The 23,934-nt window shown below is 35.2% G+C and overlaps 1 protein-coding gene across 1 annotated transcript in view; it reads left to right on the top strand.

Moving 5' to 3' along the window:
• The window catches only part of SLCO1A2 (solute carrier organic anion transporter family member 1A2), a 55,430-nt gene extending 32,509 nt beyond the window's left edge, over positions 1-22,921 (top strand). Inside the window, exons 12-16 of the mRNA XM_029205870.1 lie at positions 1,813-1,978; positions 9,272-9,444; positions 15,118-15,182; positions 15,736-15,853; positions 21,829-22,921. Of these exons, the coding sequence (XP_029061703.1) occupies positions 1,813-1,978; positions 9,272-9,444; positions 15,118-15,182; positions 15,736-15,853; positions 21,829-22,045 (739 nt within the window). The 3' untranslated portion in view covers positions 22,046-22,921. The remainder of the gene's footprint in view (positions 1-1,812; positions 1,979-9,271; positions 9,445-15,117; positions 15,183-15,735; positions 15,854-21,828) is intronic.
• The last annotated feature ends 1,013 nt before the right edge of the window (positions 22,922-23,934 follow it).

Genomic DNA, 23,934 nt, shown 5'->3' with positions numbered 1-23,934 from the left:
AAAACTGTCTATTCAGGTCCTCTGCCCATTTCTAAATTAGATCATTTGGTTTTTGTTATTGAGTTGTATAAGTTCTTTATATTTTGGAAATTAACCTCTTATCAGATATATGATTTGCAACTATTTTCTCCTATTTCATAGGTTGCCTTTTCATTTCGTTGATGGTTTCACTTTCTGTGCAGCAGCTTTTTAGTTTGACGTCATCCCACTCATTTATTTTTCCTTTTGTTACTTGTGCTTTTGTTGTCAAATCCAAAAAACTCATTGCCAATACTGGAGTCAAGGAGCTTACCCTTTATGTTTTCTTCTAGGAGTTTCATGGTTTCTGGTCTTAAATTTAAATCTTAATCAATTTGAGTTGATTTTTGTGTATGGTGTAAGATAAGGATCCAGTTTCATTCTTCTGCATGTGGCTGTCTGGTTTTCCCACCACCATTTATGAAGAGACTTTCCCAACCCTATTGTATATATTCCTAGCTCCTTTGTTGTAAATTAATTGACATACATGCACAGGTTTTTTTCTGGGCTTTCTATTCTGTTCCATTGATCTATGTGACTGTTTTTATGCCAATACCATACTCTTTTAATTACAATAGCTTTGTAATATGGTTTGAAATGAGGAAGTGTGATATTTACACCTTTATTCTTCTTTCTCAAGATTCCTTTGACTATTCAGGGTCTTTGTGGCTGTAGGATGGGCTCTGTGGCTGCCCAGGCTCTCAGGCCAGGCATTCTGGATGGGTAGGACTGGAGGCTATACTTAGCAGTTGGGTGGAGCTCCATGGCCAGGGTGGTGCATTGACTGGGAACCCAAACCAGGCAGAACTGCCATCCGAGCTCTCTGGCCAGATGGGGTCACCACTCAGCTCTGCAGATGGGCAGAGGCACTAGCTGGGATCCCTGCTTGGGCACTGCTGCAAGCAGGAATTCAGTTTACCAAGATCTGACTGCTGGTTGCTGTAAGTCCTTCCCCCCTCTCCTTCTCCAGTGGTCAAACCCCCCAGATTCTCCCAGTGATCCCCTTGTGGAAAGATCTGAGTGGGCCTCCTGGAAAGCATTCAACAATCTGGGGGCACTGGGCTTTCTTTTCCCACTGGAGAAACCATAGGCTTAGGGGGACTGTCTTGATGTGGTGTTGTGCTAGCCAGGGGGAGGGGCAATCTGCTCAGAGTGTTATTGCTCCTGTTATCCTTCTAAGGTCATCCTTCTCAGTCTCTGTGGCTCAGGAGGTGCTTCAGCCTCACAACTGTGTTCTGGGATTTTCACAGTGGTGTCTTGTTTATGGATAGCTGCTAATTGGTCTTCTTGATGATCACTGAACACTTTTTATACTAGAAGAATATATTTGTTTACTCAAGTAGTTGTTTCTGGAGCTAAGTGTATTATATACATTATAAATTGCACTTACAGACTTTGCTCTTACAGATTTTGAGCCCTTGAGATTGTTTTTATAAAATATGATCTCTCTTGTTATTTTCCAAGATGTGGACCAACACTGGGATTTGTTCATCTTCATTTTTGAGTTCTAATTAATACCTGGAAAAATACTTTCTGTGTAGTAGGTGTTCAGGTAATGCTTGTTTATTGGCTTTTGTTTACCTGAAAGAAATCATTGAAAACCTGTCTGTGGTCACCAAAGTAAGGTGTATTTTCTTGCAGAGTTATAGTATCCAAGCCATACATTGACAGTTGGAAGATTTCTGCTTCTATTTTGGGAAGTAGAAGAAATATAATTGGGAACTGAGCTGAAAAGAAAAAGAAAATGCTCTAATATTCTTTCAATATCCATGGCATTATTTTAAATCATTTCAGAGTGCCACAAGATTTACATGTGGGAAATGTCATCCTTGCTGACTGCAACATGGATTGTAACTGTCCAACTAAAATATGGGACCCTGTATGTGGAAACGATGGTTTGTCATACATGTCAGCTTGTCTTGCAGGTTGTGAGACATCCTCTGGAACAGGAATAAACATGGTAACATATCTTATTGGCCTTTTATACAGAACTTTTGTTTTATGCACTGCATTGGCACATTCCAACTATGAACTGGGTCCATATTTGACAAAAGTAAAATTAAAGTCTTTCCTCAAAACAAAATTATAATTTTTTTGTGGAAAAAATAAGTTAATTTTTATGTGCTCACTTAATTTATCTTTTACTTCCTAGATCTTATTTGAATTCTTCTGCATGTCTGAGCTCTGATCTTTAATTTCATAACAGTTGACATTATTATTTAATGTCATTTAAAAATACTCTAGACTGAAAAAAAAAATACTCTAGACTGAGATAAAGTAGGCAGTTTTGCTCTCAATTATCCAGTCAATCTCTTTGCTGGGTTTTTTTTCTTTTTTCCTGTGTATATGTACACATGTACTTTCTGTGTTTTTACATCGTGACAGCTTTTTAAGAAGATAGAATTGGGCATGTTTTCTTGCCTAAAAAATGTCACTTATAATGTTGGTTGGTGATCAAAATAAAATACAAATTTTGATTTATTTATTTTATTGCTGGGTCAAAACATATACAAAATTCTAACGTTTATAATGATTATTTATTCATTTATTTAAAACATCTTTATTGGAGTATAATTGCTTTACAATGGTGTGTTAGTTTCTGCTTTATAACAAAGTGAATCAGTTATACATATACATATGTCCCCATATCTCTTCTCTCTTGCATCTCCCTCCCTCCCACCCTCCCTATCCCACCCCTCTAGGTGGTCACAAAGCACCAAGCTGATCTCCCTGTGCTATGAGGCTGCTTCTCACTAGCTATCTATTTTACATTTGGTAGTCTATGTATGTCCATGCCACTCTCTCACTTTGTCCCAGCTTCCCCTTCCCCCTCCCCATATCCTCAAGACCATTCTCTAATAGGTCTGTGTCTTTATTCCCGTCTTGCCCATAGGTTCTTCAGGACCATTTTTTTTCTTTATTCCATATATATGTGTTAGCGTACGGTATTTCTTTTTCTCTTTCTGACTTACTTTACTCTGTATGATAGACTCTAAGTCCATCCACCTCACTACAGATAACTCAATTTCGTTTCTTTTTATGGCTGAGTAATATTCCATTGTATATATGTGCCACATCTTCTTTATCCATTGATCTATTGATGGAAACTTAGGTTGCTTCCATGTCATGGCTATTGTAAATAGAGCTGCAATGAACATTTTGGTACATGACTCTTTTTGAATTATGGTTTTCTCAGGGTATATGCCCAGTAGTGGGATTGCTGGGTCGAATGGTAGTTGTATTTTTAGTCTTTTAAGGAACCTCCGTACTGTACTCCATAGTGGCTGTATCAATTTACATTCCCACCAACAGTGCAAGAGGGTTCCATTTCCTCCACACCCTCTCCAGCATTTATTGTTTGTAGATTTTTTGATGATGGCTATTCTGACCGGTGTGAGATGATATCTCATTGTAGTTTTGATTTGCATTTCTCTAATGATTAATGATGTTGAGCATTCTTTCATGTCTTTGTGGCAATCTGTATATCTTCTTTGGAGCAATGTCTATTTAGATCTTCTGCCGATTTTTGATTTGGGTTGTTTGTTTCTTTGATATTGAGCTGTGTGAGCTGCTTGTATATTTTGGAGATTAATCCTTTGTCAGTTGCTTCATTTGCAAATATTTTCTCCCATTCTGAGGGTTGTCTTTTCGTCTTGTGTATGGTTTCCTTTGCTGTGCTAAAGCTTGTAAGTTTCATTATGTCCCATTTGTTTATTTTTGTTTTTATTTCCATTTCTCTAGGAGGTGGGTCAAAAAGGATCTTGCTGTGATTTATGTCATAGAGTGTTCTGCCTATGCTTTCCTCTAAGATTTGATAATGTCTGGCCTTATATTTAGGTCTTTAATCCATTTTGAGTTTATTATTGTGTATGGTGTTAGGGAGTGTTCTAATTTCATTCTTTTACATGTAGCTGTCCAGTTATCCCAGCACCACTTATTGAAGAGGCTGTCTTTTCTCCACTGTATATTCTTGCCTCCTTTATCAAAGATAAGGTGACCATATGTGCGTGGGTTTATCTTTGGGCTTTCTATCCTGTTCCACTGATCTATATTTCTGTTTTTGTGCCATACAATATTGTCTTGATTACTGTAGCTTTGTAGTATAGTCTGAAGTCAGGGAGCCTGATTCCTCCAGCTCCTTTTTTCTTTCTCAAGATTGCTTTGCTTATTCGGAGATTTTTGTATTTCCAAACAAATTGTGAAATGTTTTGTTCTGTGAAAAATGCCAGTGGTAGTTTCATAGGGATTGCATTGAATCTGGAAATTGCTTTGGGTAGTATAGTCATTTTCACAATGTTGATTCTTCCAATCCAAGAACATGGTATATCGCTCCATCTATTTGTATCATCTTTAATTTCTTTCATCAGTGTCTTATAATTTTCTGCACACAGGCCTCTTGTCTCCTTAGGTAGGTTTATTCCTAGATATTTTATTCTTTTCATTGCAATGGTAAATGGGAGTGTTTTCTTAATTTCACTTTCAGATTTTTCATTATTAGTGTATAGGAATGCAAGAGATTTCTGTGCATTAATTTTGTATCCTGCTACTTTACCAAAGATGCTGGTAGCATCTTTAGGAATCTCTATGTATAGTATCATGTCATCTGCAAACAGTGACAGCTTTACTTCTTCTTTTCCGATTTGGATTTCTTTTATTTCTTTCTCTTCTCTGATTGCTGTGGCTAAAACTTCCAAAACTTTGTTGAATAATAGTGGTGAGAGTGGCAACCTTGTCTTGTTCCTGATCTTAGTGGAAATGTTTTCAGTTTTTCACCATTGAGGACGATGTTGGCTTGTCATATATGGCCTTTATTATGTTGAGGAAAGTTCCCTCTATGCCTACTTTCTGGAGGGTTTTTATCATAAATGGGTGTTGACTTTTGTTGAAAGCTTTCTCTGCATTGATTGAGATGATCATATGGTTTTTCTCCTTCAGTTTGTTAATATGGTGTATCACATTGATTGATTTGCATATATTGAAAAATCCTTGCATTCCTGGGATAAACCCCACTTGGTCATGGTGTGTGATCCTTTTAATGTGCTGCTGGATTGTTTGCTAGTATTTTGTTGAGGATTTTTGCATCTATGTTCACCAGTGATATTGGCCTGTAGTTTTCTTTCTTTGTGACATCTTTGTCTGGTTTTGGTATCAGGGTGATGGTGGCCTCGTAGAATGAGTTTGGGAGTGTTCCTCCCTCTGCTATATTTTGGAAGAGTTTGAGAAGGATAGGTGTTAGCTCTTCTCTAAATGTTTGATAGAATTCATCTGTGAAGCCATCTGGTCCTGGGCTTTTGTTTGTTGGAAGATTTTTAATCACAGTCTCAATTTCAGTGCTTGCGATTGGTCTGTTCATATTTTCTATTTCTTCCTGGTTCAGTCTCGGAAGGTTGTTCATTTCTAAGAATTTGTCCATTTCTTCCAGGTTGTCCATTTTATTGGCATAGAGTTGCTTGTAGTAATCTCTCATGATCCTTTGCATTTCTGCAGTGTCAGTTGTTACTTCTCTTTCATTTCTAATTTTATTGAGTCTTCTTTTTTTTCATGATGAGTCTTGCTAATGCTTTATCAATTTTGTTTATCTTCTCAAAGAACCAGCTTTTAGTTTTATTGATCTTTGCTATCGATTCCTTCATTTCTTTTTCATTTATTTCTGATCTGATTTTTATGATTTCTTTCCTTCTGCTAACTTTGGGTATTTTTTGTTCTTCTTTCTCTAATTGCTTTAGGTGTAAGGTTAGGTTGTTTATTTGAGATGCTTCTTGTTTCTTAAGGTAGGATTGTATTGCTATAAACTTCCCTCTTAGAACTGCTTTTGCTGCATCCCATAGGTTTTGGGTCATTGTGTTTTCATTGTCATTTGTTTCTCAGTATTTTTTGATTTCCTTGTTGATTTCTTCAGTGATCTCTTGGTTATTAAGTAGTGTATTGTTTAGCCTCCATGTGTTTGTATTTTTTACAGATTTTTTCCTGTAATTGATATCTAGTCTCATAGCGTTGTGGTCAGAAAAGATACTTGATACGATTTCAATTGTCTTAAATTTACCAAGGCTTGATTTGTGACCCAAGATATGATCTATCCTGGAGAATGTTCTGTGCGCACTTGAGAAAAAAGTGTATTCTGCTGTTTTTGGATGGAATTTCCTATAAATATCAATTATCTCCATCTTGTTTAATGTATCATTTAAACCTTGTGTTTCCTTATTCATTTTCATTTTATATGATCTGTCCATTGGTGCAAATGGGGTGTTAAAGTCCCCTACTATGATTGTGTTACTGTCAATTTCCCCTTTTATGGCTGTTAGCATTTGCCTTATGTATTGAGGTGCTCCTATGTTGGGTGCATAAATATTTACAATTGTTATATCTTCTTCTTGGATCGATCCCTTGATCATTATGCAGTGTCCTTCTTTGTCTCTTGTAATAGTGTTTATTTTAACGTCTCTTTTGTCTGATATGAGAATTGCTACTCCAGCTTTCTTTTGATTTCCATTTGCATGGAATATCTTTTTCCATCCCCTTACTTTCAGTCTGTATGTGTCCCTAGGTCTGAAGTGGGTCTCTCGTAGACAGCATATATACAGGTCTTGTTTTTGTATCCATTCAGCCAGTCTGTGTCTTTGGTTGGAGCATTTAATCCATTTACATTTAAGTTAATTATCGATATATATGTTCCTATTCCTATTTTCTTAATTGTTTTGGGTTTGTTATTGTAGGTCTTTTGTGCCTGTCCCCAGCGGCTAAGGTTTGTTCAGTGGGTTGCGTAGGGTTCCTGGTGGAGGGGAATAGTGCCTGTGTTCTGGTGGATGAGGCTGGATCTTTTCTTTCTGATGGGCAGGTCCATGTCTGGTGGTGTGTTTTGGGGTGTCTGTGGCCTTATTATGATTTTAGGCAGCCTCTCTGCTAATGGATGGGGTTGTGTTCCTGTCCTGCTAGTTGTTTGGCATAGGGTGTACAGCACTGTAGCTTGCTGATCGTTCAGTGAAGCTGGGTCTTGGCATTGACATGGAGATCTCCTGGAGATTTTCACCGTTTGATATTTCTTAGAACTGGGAGGTCTCTTGTGGACCAGTGTCCTGAACTTGGCACTCCTACCTCAGAGGCACAGCCCTGACACCTGGCTGGAGCACCAGGATCCTGTCATCCACACAGCTCAGAATAAATGGGAGAAAAAAATAGAAAGAAAGTAGAAGATAAAATAAAGTAACATAAAATAAAATAAAGTTATTTAAATAAAAAATACTTATTAAAAAAAGTTTTTAAGTCATAAAAAGTAAAAAAAAAAAAAAAGAGAGCAACCAAACCAAATACACCAATGATAACAAGTGCTAAAAACCATACTTAAAAAAACAAAAACAAAAAACGGACAGACAGAACCATAGGACAAATGGTAAAATCAAAGCTATAGAGACAAAATCACACACAGAAGCATACACATACACACTCACAAAAGAGAAAAAGTGTTATATATATATTTATCGTTGTAATATATATATTACAACATTGTAATATATATATAATATATATTATATATAATATATTATTATTATATATATATAACGATATATATCGTAATATATAAATAAATAAATATATAAAAAATATATATATATCGTTGCTCCCAAAGTCCACCTCCTCAATTTTGGGATCATTCGTTGTCTATTCATGTATTCCACAGATGCAGGTACATCAAGTTGATTGTGGAGCTTTAATCCTCTGCATCTGAGGCTGCTGGGAGAGATTTCCCTTTCTCTTCTTTGTTCGCACAGCTCCGGAGCTCAGCTTTGGATTTGGCCCCACTTCTGCGTGTAGGTCGCCTGAGGGCGTCTGTTCTTTGCTCAGACAGGACGGGGTTAAAGGAGCAGCTGCTTCGGGGGCTCTGGCTCACTCAGGCCGGGGGAGGGAGGGGTACGGAGTGTGGGTTGAGCCTGCGGCGGCAGAGGCCAGCGTGACGTTGCACTAGCCTGAGGCGCGCCATGCATTCTCCCGGGGGAGTTGTCCCTGGATCCTGGGACCCTGGCAGTGGCGGGCTGCATAGGCTTTCAGGAGGGGAGGTGTGGAGAGTGACCTGTGCTTGCACACAGGCTTCTTGCTGGCGGCAGCAGCAGCCTTAGCATCTCATGCCCGTCTCTGGGGTCCGCGCTTTTAGCTGCGGCTCGCGCCCGTCTCTGGAGCTCCTTTAAGCTGCGCTCTTAATCCCCTCTCCTCGTGCACCAGGAAACAAAGAGCGAAGAAAAAGTCTCTTGTCTCTTCGGAAGCTCCAGACTTTTCCCGGACTCCCTCCCGGCTAGCCGTGTTGCACTAAGCCCCTTCAGGCTGTGTTCACATGGCCAACCCCAGTCCTCTCCCTGGGATCCGACCTCTGCAGCCCGAGCCTCAGCTCCCAGCCCCGCCCGCCCCGGCGGGTGAGCAGACAAGCCTCTCGGGCTGGTGAGTGCCGGTCGGCACCGGTCCTCTGTGCCGGAACCTCTCCACTTTGTCCTCCGCACCCCTGTTGCTGCGCTCTCCTCCGCGGCTCTGAAGCTTTCCCCCTCTGCCACCCGCAGTCTCCGCCCGCGAAGGGGCTTCTAGTGTGTGGAAACCTTTCCTCCTTCACAGCTCTCTCCCACTGGTGCAGGTCCCTTCCCTATTCTTTTGTCTCTGTTTTTGCTTTTGCCCTACCCAGCTACGTGGGGGAGTTACTTGCCTTTTGGGAGGTCTGAGGTCTTCTGCCAGCGTTCAGTAGGTGTTCTGTAGGAGCTGTTCCACATGTAGATGTATTTCTTATGTATTTATGGGGAGGAAGGTGATCTCCACTTCTTACTCTTCTGCCATCTTGAAGCTCCACCTTCCAAATTTGATTCTTATTGAAATCTGGGAACATAAGAATTCAAAAAGGGTTGACTTTGTTCTGTTTGTGAAATAAACTATATTTTTTGAAATAAAACTTTGTTTATTGGTAAGTAAACATTTCAACTGAGCATTCTGAAACAAATTTTATTTGTCATATTTAGCATGTGGCAAAACAGCATGTGTTTCTAAAAAGCATGACTTTTAGGCAACAGAGCTATTGCAAATGTACTCAGATTTAGAAATACCCTTTTTCGGAAACCACCTTCTATGTTTTGTTTCACGAGATAATCCTGAGACACAATAAAGGATATGAGAACAAAGGGATAAACTGTCTATCTTGACCTAATTGGGCATGCAGAAAATATTTGAGATTTGTATTCAAAACTTTCCTTCCTTAAATAGGATAATATATTATTTTTGACAGGTGTTCCAAAATTGTAGCTGCATTCAAACACCAGGAAATTCATCTGCAGTTCTTGGGCTATGTGACAAGGGACAGGACTGTTCCATGATGCTCCAGTACTTTTTAATCTTGTCGGTGGTCAGCAGTTTCATCTATTCTTTATCTGCCATCCCTGGATATATGGTTCTCCTGAGGTACAAGAATTGTTTTCTTTATTTAGATTTATTGCTGGTTATTTAGTAAGGGAGCTTTTTCTAAGAAATCCACTTAAGTCCACAGTATCTAAGAACCTGGTGCTCTATATATACCAGTTATTAAGATTTTCCCATTAAGCATTGTTGAATTTTACCAAATTTTAAAGTTAGCAATAAAAATGTTTATCTGTTGGTATTTCCCTCCCTATCTTTCCTACCTTATTTCTTAGAGTTAAATTCGTGAACCTCTCATTGTTTAACACAAGAAGAGACACATTTATATTTTAGGGTAAACCATATGAAATGATCATTTTCCTAGGTACAGAGTGGTTGCCTAGCTGTCATTTCTTATAGTTCAACCTATAGGACAGCAGAGTTTAAAGCTGTCGGAAGTCTCAGTTTCACCAATTACTACCCACATGGCAAAAGGCAGGTCAATTGATCTTTCTGAACTCCTTTTATCTTTAATTAAAAAATGGATATATAATGAATGCTCAACTGTCTTATAAGGCTACTGTGAGACACAAACATTGAAGGGCTTACTGAAAATAGGAAATTGCAGAGCTAGGATTCAGACTTAGGTTTATTACATGTATTTTTCCAATTACAGCAGCTTCATGCCTTGTAAACAATTCTAAACATGCCTAGTAAGCAAAGTGCATAGTTTTCTCTTTTCTTCATCTTGAAGCAGAGTTAAGTTGATCATAATTCTCAGTTCATAGTTTATCCTAGGTGAGGTAAGGTTTCCCTCTTGTTTTATTTCACTTTATTTTAATTTTTTTCATTCCATTCCCCACTTCCTATTACCACCGACATCTATATTAATATGATAGACATATGTTCTTAAATACGTATTTTCCTTTGTAAAATATTAAGTTTTTTGTGTATTGTGTTTTATATTCACACAACTAGTGTTGTGCCATAAATTTGTTTTGGTTCAAAAGGCACATGGATACATAAATTCACCAAGTACTGCTAGTACTTATGAGTTATTCTTGTACCATCAATGCATGGGAATTTCTACTTCCTTATAGCCTCACCAACACTTAGAATTATTGAACCTTCTGACTTTGACTCTTCCAATGGGTGTAAAATGGTAGCTCACTGATGTTTTAATATGTTCCTAATTCAATGAGTTTAAGAATTTCTTCAAACTTTTTTCTAGCTATTAATGCTTCTGCTTCAAGATGTTTATTCATTATTTTTGCCCATTTTCATTATAATTCCTATACTTTTCTTGGTGAATTATAGACATTAATGTAATATTGTTTACTTGCTACAATTATCTTTTCCTGGTCTCTCATCTTTCCTTTGAAATTTTTCATAGTATTTTTTATGAAATTAAATCCTAAATTTTGTTGTAGTGAAATCTAACAACTTTCTTGCCTTAGGGTTTGTGTATTGGGGAGTCACATTTCAAAAGGGTTCCCATATTCCTAATTTATAAAAGTATTCCCCTAAATTTTATCCTACCAGCTATACAGCTTTACCTAGTTCTTTAAGTCATCACAAGTCTATCTTTATGTGTGGCTCAAGAGAGAGAGATATTCAGTGTTATTTTTCTCCAAAAAATAAAGTAGCTTTCCCAGCATCATAGCACAAATGAGAGGTCTTTATTCCATTGATTTGTGGTGCCATCTTTATCGTATTTAAAGTTTTTATATAACATGGGCCATTTTCATTCTTATTCTGTTCCACAGTTTATTTGTTCTCATACCAGTGACATTGCATATGTTAATGTCTCATACAGTAGCTCTTCCTCACCCACCCAACACTTTCACCTTCACTCTTCCTTATTCTTTTCTTCCTAAATTGATTTAGCTATCAATGCATGGATCTTTATACTCACATATGAATTTGATTGTATGGATTCTATATATTAATTGGAGAAACTCTGACATCAAATACTTGTGAACATGGAATATTTTTCCATTTATTTAAAATTTCCTTTATAGATACTACACACACACACACACACACACACACATATAGTATGTATATACACACACAAAATGTTACCATGTACAATTGCAAATATATATGTACCCATATATATCCAAACATACATATATGGACATGTACTTATTTGTAATTTAACATGGTGTTATTTTCTTTTATATTTTCTAGTTGGTTATTGTTGGTTTAGAGGAATGTTGTTGATTTTTTAAAGTTTACTTTTTATCCAGCAACTTTTCTTATTTTTCTAATAACTTGTTGATTTTGTTAGGTTTTCTATGTAGAAATATGTGCACATATGGAGAGTTTTATCTCTTCACTTCCAAACCTTACACATCTTAGGTTTTAAAAATTTTCTTACAGCATCAGCTTGGACCTCCAAAACTGTGTTAAACTATTTGGTGATAGTGAGTATTCTTGTTCTTTTCTAATTTTAATGGAAACCATGTAAAATTTTTCCATTAAATATGATGCTTGCTATAGATTTTTAGTATGAGTTTTCATCTAGTTTCTGAGTTTTTAATAATAGAATCAGTATTCAACTATCAATATATTTTTCTTCATCTAGGAAAAAATTTATATATAATCTTCCAACTCAGTACTTTTAGTGTAGTGGAAAAAAGTGATAGTTTTTTTCTACATTGAACTGCTTGCATATCTAAGAAAAACCGTACTTAATCACAATATATTTTTATATATGATTTGATTTAAATAATAATTTATTTAAAATTATTATATCTATGTTGATAAGTAAAACGTACCTTTTATTTTCTATTCTCTTTTGTTTGTTTTTTGGAATCTTTCTAGGCCCACAAAATAAATTAATAAATTTTCTATTTTTAAACTTCTGGAACAACTTGCATTAAATATCTGCTTGTTGAAAGTTTTATGAATTCACCTGTAAAACTATTTGTACTTTGGGCTTATTTGGTCAGTGATACTTGGTTATTATTTTCATTTATTTAATGTTAGTGTCTATTCATATTTTCCATATCTGCTTACACCAGTTGTATACTTGTTAGTGTATGGTGTTTATAATATTCTTTTATCATTCTGATATTCTCTGATATATATATATATATATATATATCAGAGAATATATATATATATATATATATTTCTTTTTTAAAGAACCAGTTTTTGGCTTTGATAATCTTTATTTCATCTATTTCTGCTCTTTATTTTATTTATTTAAAAAATTTTTTCCTTTTGGGCTTGCTCTGTTTTTCTTTATTCAACTATTTGAGTTTAACACTTAGATAATTTGCTCATTTTGATTAATGTAAATAAAATCATACATTTCCTTGCAAGTATTGCTTTAGTTATATCTGAACTAGTATTTTCCATGAAGTTTACTTCTAACTCTTTTGTAATATCTTTTATATTTGCTCCACCACACAAAAATTTATTTATGTGTTATATAATTTCCATATCTATGAGAAATTTCTGTAGGTATCCTTTATTATTGTTATTTCATTTTCACGTTCAGAGAATATAATCTGACAGATGTGGGGTTTGGGGGGAAATATTGAGGCTTTCTTTGAGGCATAATGCATATTCAATTTTTGAGTGTTTCATGTGTTTCTGAAAAGAAAGTGTAACTTCTGCATTTTGGATATACAGTTTCCATATTTCTTTGATTGAAGTTAATCACTGTGTTATCTAAATTTTGTAGATCTATGCTTGTTTTTGGTCTGCTTAATTCAACAGTTTTTTGAAGATGGATGTTAAAATCTTTTAAAATTGCTGATGTATTTCTTCCTATAATTCTGTCAGTTTTTTAATTTATATATTTGGAGGCTATATTGTAGGATGTAAATGTGTCTTTATCATTATACTTCTATTATTAGCAGCACTTAATTTTCTTCTTTATCTTTTAGTCATTTCTTTCAGGCAATTCTATTTTGTCTCTTATTAAAATTGCAGTACTGGCTTTCTTTTGGTTCACTGCTTCCTGTTACACCTTTTTCCTTCCCTTTCTTTTCAATCTTCAATCTTCTATTTCACTTTATAGACAATATGCTGGATCTGATTTTGTAATTTCAGATTGGTGAGTTTAACCCACTTATATTTATTGTAATTAATGTGATAGGGCTCTTTTGCCACTTTATTTCATATATTCTGTTTATTTGACTTTTTGCTTCTGTTTTTGCTTTCCATTGTATTTATTGGATTTTCTTCTGCTGCTTTAAAAGTCAAATCTTTCCAATGGCCAGCCTGATTATTGAAATTCTTAGCTACATTTCTGTTTTACTTATCAATTTCAAAACTTTTCAGTAATAATATCTACTTTCTATTAAGATGAATACTTAATCATGCTCTCATATCTCTTCATATCTTTACTCTCTTCCTCCAGCTCTTGCCAAGATCACATTGTTGGATTTAACCCCTGAATTTTTATGGATATACTTATGCTTTTCTCTATTTTTGTGGAATCTTCATGGATCTCCTACCATGATGGTAGAGGGATGCAACATCTATGCTACTCTGCCAGTTTTTAAGAACTATTTTAATTTCTCTCAGCATTTTCCCATAATTTGCATTTTAATTTTTCTTTCTTATTTCTGGATTCTAGAATTAATGTTGTTATCAATGTCAAATAGTGACAGCGTTTGGAGAACAGTTTAAATGTTTACAATTTCTTAGCTATAAGGATTTCATACTTTTGTGAGATCATAAGGTGGTATATTAGAAATAGAGGAGAAAGAAAAATTCTTCAGTGAAATTTAAATGCCCTATTTTCTGTATTAAATGGTAACTATGGGAGCAAGAGGGTCATGCTAGGTCTCCTGGCCTTTCTTACTTCCTTCTCAGTAAAATCCTTGATGCTGTCTAAATAACCTACGTGTTAGATAGATAATGACCAGATCAACTGTATCTCAGCTGAAGAGTTATTTGAATTGGTAAAATACTTATGCCAAGAAAACGCCAATAATATGATGTTTTTGCTAAAAATGTACTACGTCCTTTTGTGAAGAAAGCTGCTTTCATTTTCTCAGCTTTGAGTTAATCAAAGAAGGGAAGGGAATACAGAGGAACTCTCCAAGTGAGTTCTTGGAGCAGGTAGCCATGCTGCTGATGAAGTGAGTGGAGCACAAAAAGTGCCATTGGGGAATTATAGTCTTCATTTCTACTCATAGGAATTTCAGGCAACAGTGAAAACATCAGGGAATTTCTGGAGAGAATGGAGGAATCTGTGCCACTCTTGAAAAGATACCAAGTCACTTAAAATATGTTTGCTTTGGATTGTTTTCATCACTTTCCTTTGAAAATTTGTATTCTGGCTTTCTTTTCTCCTTACATTTATGTTTTTAAATTCTTGGCTTTTCTGTATTTTGTTAATAGAAATCATTTAAATACACCTAGGGTTGTACTGTTCTTGTTTTAAGCTAAAGTTTTAACCATCAGAATCAAGAAATACTATTCAAGAAGAGGATACTGGGGTAGAAATCAACTGATATGAAACATTTTCTTCCTTGATAACTTTATGATAGAAATGAATGAGCAAAAAGTGATGGATAAAATGCCAAGGACCAGAGGTGGGGCTCCTGTGAAGGTTATGAACTGGATAATCAGGCCTTGAATAACCAAGACCTGAGCAGGCAGGAAAATTTTCTAAGGCTCAGTGTGTTACTAGCACACAAAGAGTTCTTTTAAGAAACTGTGGTAGATTTTAAATGTCTACTTTTTAAATTTATGAATTCATTTATTTTTTAGGTGTATCAAGCCTGAAGAGAAGTCTCTTGGTGTGGGATTACATGCATTTTGCACAAGGGTATTAGGTAAAAATAGTTATTTTTCCCAACATCACATCAGACCACTATTAAATACTAAGTAGATGAAATCACTCCCTCGGAGTAACAGTCTAGCAAATATCCCTTCTGCTTGTAAACAGCACTTTGTAATTAGTGTGAGAATGAAGAACAAAAAGAAATAGAGAACTTCTCTTTTTTATTTGAAAAAGACCTATCTGACCTTAATTCTACTTTTCATCAATGCAATTTGAAAAGCAAAGGAACAAGAAATGCTTTGTTAAAGTATAATGTGCATGTGATTGGCCCAAAACATTGCAGAAAAAAATGTAAAGAATCATTAATTCAGTGTTTTTCTCTACTGATGATTTTTATTTTGCATTTATCCTTCAGATTACTTATTTTTTATAATCTAAAAACTTTACAGTAAAAGTAACTTCCAGTTTCTAAAAGTAAAATTTAAAGCAATAGATGTATATTTTGTTAAACTTTATTTGTTCTACGAATAAAGTTAAAATGTTTCCAAACAAAATATATCTTCTTATCTTGCTAACGGATTCTTCTTTCTCCCTTTTAACTGTAGCTGGAATTCCCGCACCTATATATTTTGGAGCTTTAGTGGACTCCACATGTTTACACTGGGGTACTTTGAAATGTGGTGAGTCAGGGGCATGTAGGATATATGATTCCACCAACTTCAGGTAAAGATAATTTTTTAAATTGCTTTCTAAGCATGGGCAGTGTGTAAAACGGTACCATTCATATCTAACATTTTCTTTGTCAAGGGACTAGATTACTTTTGCCTTTGTTTCCAGAATAGATAGTGGTACTGTATCTCCAATTCTTATTTATATACTAGAATTTTATTTCCTCAATATTTTCAAAGTACTTGATAAATATAAGCATGGGTGGCTTTCAAAAGCTTGTTCCTTAAATTGGTTGCAATCAATATATTGTTGAAGGTCATGGCTGTACAAAAGCTACCTATCTAAATTATATTACTCTCAAGTATCCCCATTTAATCCTACATCATTTCAACATCTTACTAGGTTAAATCCTTACTTCCTTTCACTATCCACTTCTGATCTCTAAAATGGTATTTTTTCTCCCTTATTAAATTTCACTGACACAATATTCTTCATGTCTCTTAAAGCTTTATTTTTTTTTAATAACAGACGTGATTTTGAACAAACCTCATATGATAATATTAACCTGTTTTTTAACAAAACTCTTCCATTTTTCTCTTTTTATTTTCACATTCTTTTCCATTTGGAGACCTGGATTTTGTTTAAATTTATATTAATTTCTCCTTATGGGGAGGTAAGAAAACTCATTTTCTAAAAATGATTTAGCATTATTTAAAATAGTCTAAGGTCTTCTCTTGATCAGTAAAAGGATATATGTCAAGAACTGTGAAGAGAGCAGACAGAATGTGATTCATGTTTTCATCAGTTCCCCTTTCCCCTAAAGTTCCACAGGGGTAATACGGAGGTGGGCACAGATACATGCTGTGCATGCAATGGGTTTGCATCACAATTGAGGAAAGCCAAGGATCCCTAGTGTAGGTTGGCCTCATCCTGCTGCTTTGATTCCTGTTTATAGTAGCTTTGATTAAATGATATTTCAGACAAAATTATTATATTTGGTACCATCCTCTGTCAGTCAGGTGAATTAGAGTGACCAATGAAGTGAACTCATGAGAAAATTCATCAGAAACTAATACAATGTAGAAACAAGAGTTACATGTTGATGGACAATTCTTCATGGGTTCCTTGAATTTTGGCATATCTTGTCAGCAGAAGCTTTTGTTCTGAACTATCTTTTCAAAGATGTTTGAACAGTAAGTGACCTTGGAAGATAAAAATGGTCTTTTCCTCTGGAGCAGAGTTTTCTGTCCAGGATGATAAAGGTAGCATCCCCCTCTGGGGCAAATGTTGGCAGATTTGCTTGCAACCCATTTAAATGATAGGGATTTCCTAAACTCAGGATTGCTTAGCTGTGACCCGAATGCAGTGTGTGCACAACATCCACCTGGGTCTCCTGTGTCCCCACTTCGGGACTTGGGGGGTGAAAACTAACCTGAACATGAAGCTTGTGCTGATTACTGTAAAAAAGTCCTTTGTCTCTGACCAAGGAGGCTTGTATCTTCTGCCAGTTTCCATGCAGCTCTGGCAGGCTAACTTGTTAGCTTAAAATCCAGGTAAGATCTAGGACTCTTTTACAGTTCTTGAGAACAAAATACTGATTAACTTAAAAATTGGCCAAAAATGTAAGGATGATCACTTACATTTATTACTATCTAATGAAAAGTGGGGAAAGGATTAAGGAAAATTTGATGGAAGTAAGGCATAGGAAAATAAAAACACACAAAATAATTGAAAATAAAGCCTAAATATACCAGGTTTCACAATAAGTGTAAACCAATTGAACTCGCTTCTTAAAAGATAATGTCTTTCATATTGAAGTTTTCCAAATTCCAGCTACATGTTGTTTACAAGAGAGAGCCTAAAAATATAATGCAAAGAAAGGTTGAAGATAAAGGTCAGAAAATGTATACCAGACAAATATTAAATCAAGCTTCTGTGGTTATATTAATGACTGTAAGACAAAGTAGAATTTAAAGTGAAAAGAATTAATAGAATTAAAGAAGGGTATTACTTAATAATAAAAAAAGCACTTCACCAAAAATATATAGCAATCATGAATCCATATAAATCTGTCAACATAAACTCAAATATATAAAACAAAAATTCACAAAATTACAAGAAGAAATCTACAATTAGGAAAATTTCAACACACTTCTACAACAAGTGAATATAAAATACAGATGAAAAATTAGTGAGAATATAGAAGATTGAACCATCCAATCGTGCAAAAATTATCTATTGGTAGATATATTGTGATTTTTTTTTCGGTACGTGGGCCTCTCACTGTTGTGGCCTCTCCCGTTGCGGAGCACAGGCTCCGGACATGCAGGCTCAGCGGCCATGGCTCACGGGCCCAGCCGCTCCGCGGCATGTGGGATCTTCCCGGATCGGGGCACGAACCCATGTCCCCTGCATCAGCAGGTGGACTCTCAACCACTGCGCCACCAGGGAAGCCCTATCGTGATTTTTTTTAACCCAACTAACAGCAACCATGGGAAAATAATGCAAACCTCATTGTAAAAGAGATTTAAAAAGAAACCCTTTTGCACGTTATTGCTGTGATTCTAAGGAGGGAATAAGATACAGATACACCCAAGAACTAGACCGAGTGATCTACTCCCTCTGTGATTATTCCCAGTATCACTATGAAAAGAACTAGGAAAGGCCTAAGAACCTGGGGGACAGGGAAAAGCAAAGGGAGAATGATCAAATTTGGAGGAGTAAATACAGAGAAATGGAACAGCAAAGAAAACCAAAATAAACAAAGAACAACAACAAAAGACTCAAGAAGAGCTTGTAAACTGAAATGTTAAAATACATGAATAAATCCAACAGTAAGAAAGACAAGCACATAAACTACCAATTGAAACATGACTTGATTCCAGATTAAATTTAATCTAAGATAAGAATCTGACAAAGACTTTAAAATAAGTATGTTTAACCAGCTCGATAGGTTTAAAAATAATAAATTGATGGCATAATACCCATTAAAAAATTAATAAGAAATTATGAAAAAATTCTAGCAGAAATAAGAATATCAAAAAGAACTCTTGGAAATATTAGAGATTAAATGGATAGCAGTGAAATAAAAAGAATCCTAAATACATAATAAATTTCGAGTCAACATAAGAATTGGTGAAATGGAAGAGAGTACAGAAGAATTTATCTAGAATGTAAATCAATGATTTGAACTGATTCAACAAAAATGAACTACATAAGTAATGTTAAAGACCAATTAGCAATTAAAGGATATATCTCAGAAATTTTCTAGAACAGAGAATAGAGGAAATGGCAGAGATAAATTAAAGAACTAATGGCTTAGAATTCGTTAGAATTAATAGAGTCATACATTTTCAGATCAAAAGTGCACTTCAAATGCCTAATGGAATAAATTAAATAGACATATCAGAGTGAAATTACAAATGCTCAAGATAAAGAAAAAACATAAACACTACCCAGAGAAATAAATATGTGGCTTATAAAGAAATAACAATTAGACCAATAGCAGATAGGTCGTCAACAACCATAGATCCTAATATCTTTATGATCCTTATTGCTTTGGGTTTGGGTTGAAACAAAAACACAAACCAGAGAGCAAGAAATTATCAAATGTGACTACATATAAAATTTTTTAAAATGTTTGCAACAGAAAACACCATAGACAGTGAAGAATGATAGAACACAAACTGGAAGCATCTGGAACTGTCATACACTGCTGGCGGTGAATAAAAACTATTGAAAAGAACCTTTGGGCAATATTTACTAAGCCGCATCCTCTAAGATGCTTACACATATTTTCGAGAAACTCTTCCTCACATGCACAAGGAGACATGGCAACAAAGGTTTGTTGCAGTTTTGTTGATATTTAAAAACTTTTGAACAAAAGCGTCCCACAGGAAAATGGATAATAAGCCGTGGTGTGTTTGCTACCGAACTCAGGTTCAGCTGCTAGCCACTCAAAAGCCAATACACCGAGAGGCAGTGTCAGTAGAAAGGAAAGGTGCTTTAGTCAGAAAAGCTGCCAATCTGGGGAGAAGGTGGACTCGTGTCCGGAGACCAACTCCGAAGATTCTGCTTAGCCATGACAGTTTTTAAAGGAAAAAGTGTTGGTGGGGGGGTGGGAGGGTGGGAAGAATCTCAGTGAATCATGGAGGCAGGAGATTGTTCTGCATCATTCCCACCGAGTGCAGACTGGCTGACTCTGTCTTCGGATGTTATCTTGCCTGAATGATCTGCCTGCAGGATTGCTAAGCGAGCTGTTGAGAGCAGAGAGCTAACCATTCTTTATCTATTTAATTCTTCACTCTTACTTCTTTTTAACTAGGAAAAGAATCAACAGGCTAGGCACAGCATGGTGTGCGTTAAAGAAAGCCTTAAGTCAGGAGTTAGTTTCAATTGTTTAGTGATTTCATTCCTATAATTAGGGTTTTAAAGTTAGAGGGGGACAGAAATGGGTAAACAGGAAAAGGGCAGAAGAGTTGCTTTCATGTTCATACATCACAATGTTGTTCAACAGTTAAAAATAAATGATGTAGAACTACATGTATGTGCCTAGTTTTAAAATGGTGGGCTGATAGAAAAACTTTCAAAATAAAAATGTAGTATTATGCCAATTATTTAAAATGTAAAAATATATACAATAATTGTATAAATTACGAATGGATAGATGCATACTTTGTAAAGCTATAAAAATAAACTAGGAACAAAATCCATAAAATTCAACATAGTGTTACACCTGGGATGGGTTAGAATGTAGTAGGATCACAGGAATTAAATATTTTCTTTTAACCTGGTCTGAAACAAAAATGGCAAAATTTAATCATTTAAAAAACCTGGAAGGTGAGTACAAGTATGCTTAACTCTTTTTTCCCTGTATTCTTGAAATGTTTCCTAATAAAAGAAAATTTTAGAAGTAGAATATGAATATAAGAAGCAGAAATTAATAAATAGACTACACACCATAGAGGTAACCCCAAAAAACCTGTGTTTTCTAAAAGATTGAAATATAATAATAACAATAATCTGGAAAGGCAAATAAAGAAAGAGAAGAGGCATAAATAAACACTATTAGGAACTAAAAAGGAAATGTAAGTACAGATACTTAGGAATTTTATACATAATAATTTGGAAACATGTTAAATAGTTTTCTAGATTAATATGTATTATCAAATTTTACTATAAATATATAGAAAACATGAATATTTTCATAGCCATTTAAAAAATTTGAATCAAAAATTCTCATCTTCCAAAGACATCAAGTCCAGAAGCTTTTAAGGCAAGTATTACAAACCTTCAATGAACTGATGATTCCTGCATTATACAAGTTATTCCTAGAAACGGAAAAAGAGGGAAAATTTCCCAATTCATTTTACAAAGCTAGTGCAACCTTGATATTGACATTAGACAAGTTCAGTATAAGGAAAAAAGCATAAGCTGATTTTACTTGTAAATATACATGCAAAAAATTATCAAATTGAATCCAATAAGATATAAAAACTAACAAATAGAGTTTGTTATAGAATTATAATAATAATCTTGGATATTCTGCTAATTACGTACAGAAAAATGATTTAGTGATATTTTACAAATTCACAACTAAAACTCTGAGCAAACTCAAAAGAGGAGAAAGAAACTTCCTTAACCTGATTAAGATCATCTAAGAAAACACACGAGTAAATATTATAATTAGTGGTGATTTTTGGAAGCATCCTTATTAAATATTGAATAAAACTGCTATCCCTGTCAGTATTAAATTTAAGTGGAGGAGTCTATTCAATGTAAAAAGATAAAATAAAAACAGTAACAAAAGATTAGCAAAGATGGAAATAAATTTCGATCGTCTGGATAAAAAATCCCAAAACTCATTTTAACAAACATTAGAATTCCTAAGTGAGTTCATGAGGTTAATTCATAAGGTTGACGTGCAAAACAATTAGCTGCTGCTCTCCTTATGAGAGTAAAATATTAATAATTAACAATATGCAAAACTATCTTTATAAGTTTTAATATGTTTTAACTTTTTTTGATAGATACATCTACCTTGGATTGCCAGCAGCGCTAAGAGGATCAAGCTATATTCCAGCCTTTTTAATCCTCATTATTTTGAGGAAGTATCATCTGCCAGAGGAAAATGCCTCTTCAGAAACTATGCTTGAGGCCAAGTTTACAGGGAAGGAAAATGAGGGCAAAGAGACGGACCAAAATTCCAAAGTTTTGAATGATGATGAATTGAAAACTAAACTATAACGCTCTTTTATATCATGCTTCGCAGAATTGGAGAACACACTACAACTTAATTGTTTTTAAAATCAATAGAGGTACTTACTGCAGGTAATATTTCCTTGTCTTTAAGAACCTCAACATTTTTCTTTACTCAAGGTAAAAAAATGTTCACTGATGGTATTTCTGAAGGAACAATGGCATTTGAGATTTTCCTCAGAGGGACATTTATAAACAACCTTCAAAGTAGGATATTAGAACCAGCTTTATTTTTATGTTAAATTGTTAAAACAGCAATTTCTCTTTTCACTCATGCAAAATAAGGGCATATTTCCCACATCTTTGCCAAGTGATTCTAAAAATTTCCTATTATGAAAATCTATTTAATTCCATTGAATTTCTGCTTTGATATCAGGATTATTTCGAGACTGAAATTCTTATCTCCTTATGTGAATATTTAAGTATTTTATTCAAATTTATCACTTCATGTGAAAGAGGAGTAAATCTTTTAAATCTATTTTGGAATTGTTCTTTACCTCTTCCTATTCATTCCAGACATGATTCTTTTAAAAATAGATTACTCACTAATATGCCATCACTTGATTTCAATTCATTCCCTGCTTTTTGACTCATGTCATATATTTGCTCATTTTGTTCAGAGTACTGACAAACTTAATCAGGTAATTAAAAATCATGTAGCAAAGATTGTTGGATTTTTTTTTCAGCAATTCAAACCTGGCAACTGAACTCTCTCTTAAAAACAAATGTCTAAGTCAAAGTGTGAAAGGTCAATATTAGAAAAACACTAGTCCTTTTTTTTCAGTATTTTTTAATTAATTAATTAATTTATTTTTGGTTGTGTTGGGCCTTCGTTGCTGTGCATGGGATTTGTCTAGTTGTGTGGAGCAGGGGCTACTCTTGGTTGCGGTGCGCGGGCTTCTCATTGCGGTGGCTTCTCTTGCTGCAGAGCATGGGCTCTAGGTGCGTGGGCTTCAGTAATAGTGGCACGTGGGCTCAGTAGCTATGGCTGGCGGGCTCTAAAGTGCAGGCTCAGTAATTGTGGTGCATGGGCTTAGTTGCTCCGTGGCATGTGAGATCTTCCCAGATCAGGGCTCGAACCCGTATCCCTTGCATTGGCAGGCGGATTCTTAACCACTGTGCCACCAGGGAAGTCCCGAAAGACACTAGTCCTTAAAGGCTGTTTGTATTGCCAGATGTTATCCAAAAAATCAGTTTCCCAGATTCAGGAGGCCTCCTTAGTCTAATGTTTATGTCACCCAAGGTGTCCTAAGTTAGAACACAAACACGAGTTTTCTTTACGTCCTCTTAGAGAATGAAGTGTTTAAAAAGTAGCTTCTGTTATGGAACTGAGGTTAATAAAATTCAAGATGTACATTTAAAACTAAATCTACCCTTATTATTATTTTGTGGCTTAGGGATACAATAAAAGTATGAAACGATTTTAGAGACACAGAGGACTTATGGATGATATGGAGTTTCTGGTTCAAGAGAGTAGAATGAACAGCCATGTTTATCTACTTCTTATTCTCCCTCCCACTGAAAGGACAGTCAATATAGATGCAATGATACAACTCCCTTAAGGGTGAGGAAGATGTGGAGAGGGAGGATTGGAGAAGTGGGTGATCAATATACTCTGATTTTTTATGTGTATTTACTCAGAGTAATCAATATACTGATTATTTATGTGTCATATAAAGGGAATGGCAGTGTCTCCAGGGATAGAACAGGGTGGCAGGAGCTGTCATTCAGGATGCACTTAGAAGGAGCCTGGGATGTAGGTAGGAACCTCTGAATTGAAAGTTCAAAGAATACAAGTTAGACAGAAAATAGACCACAAGCTAGACAGGAAATAGGCCAGTTAACTGAAGGACTGTCTACGTATACTTTGCAGACCA

This window comes from Monodon monoceros, unplaced genomic scaffold (genome assembly GCF_005190385.1).
Source record: "Monodon monoceros isolate NGI ecotype Baffin Bay Population unplaced genomic scaffold, NGI_Narwhal_1 Super_Scaffold_6, whole genome shotgun sequence".
NCBI classification, from domain to species: Eukaryota; Metazoa; Chordata; class Mammalia; order Artiodactyla; family Monodontidae; genus Monodon; species Monodon monoceros.
This window is presented reverse-complemented; position numbering and strand designations above follow the sequence as displayed.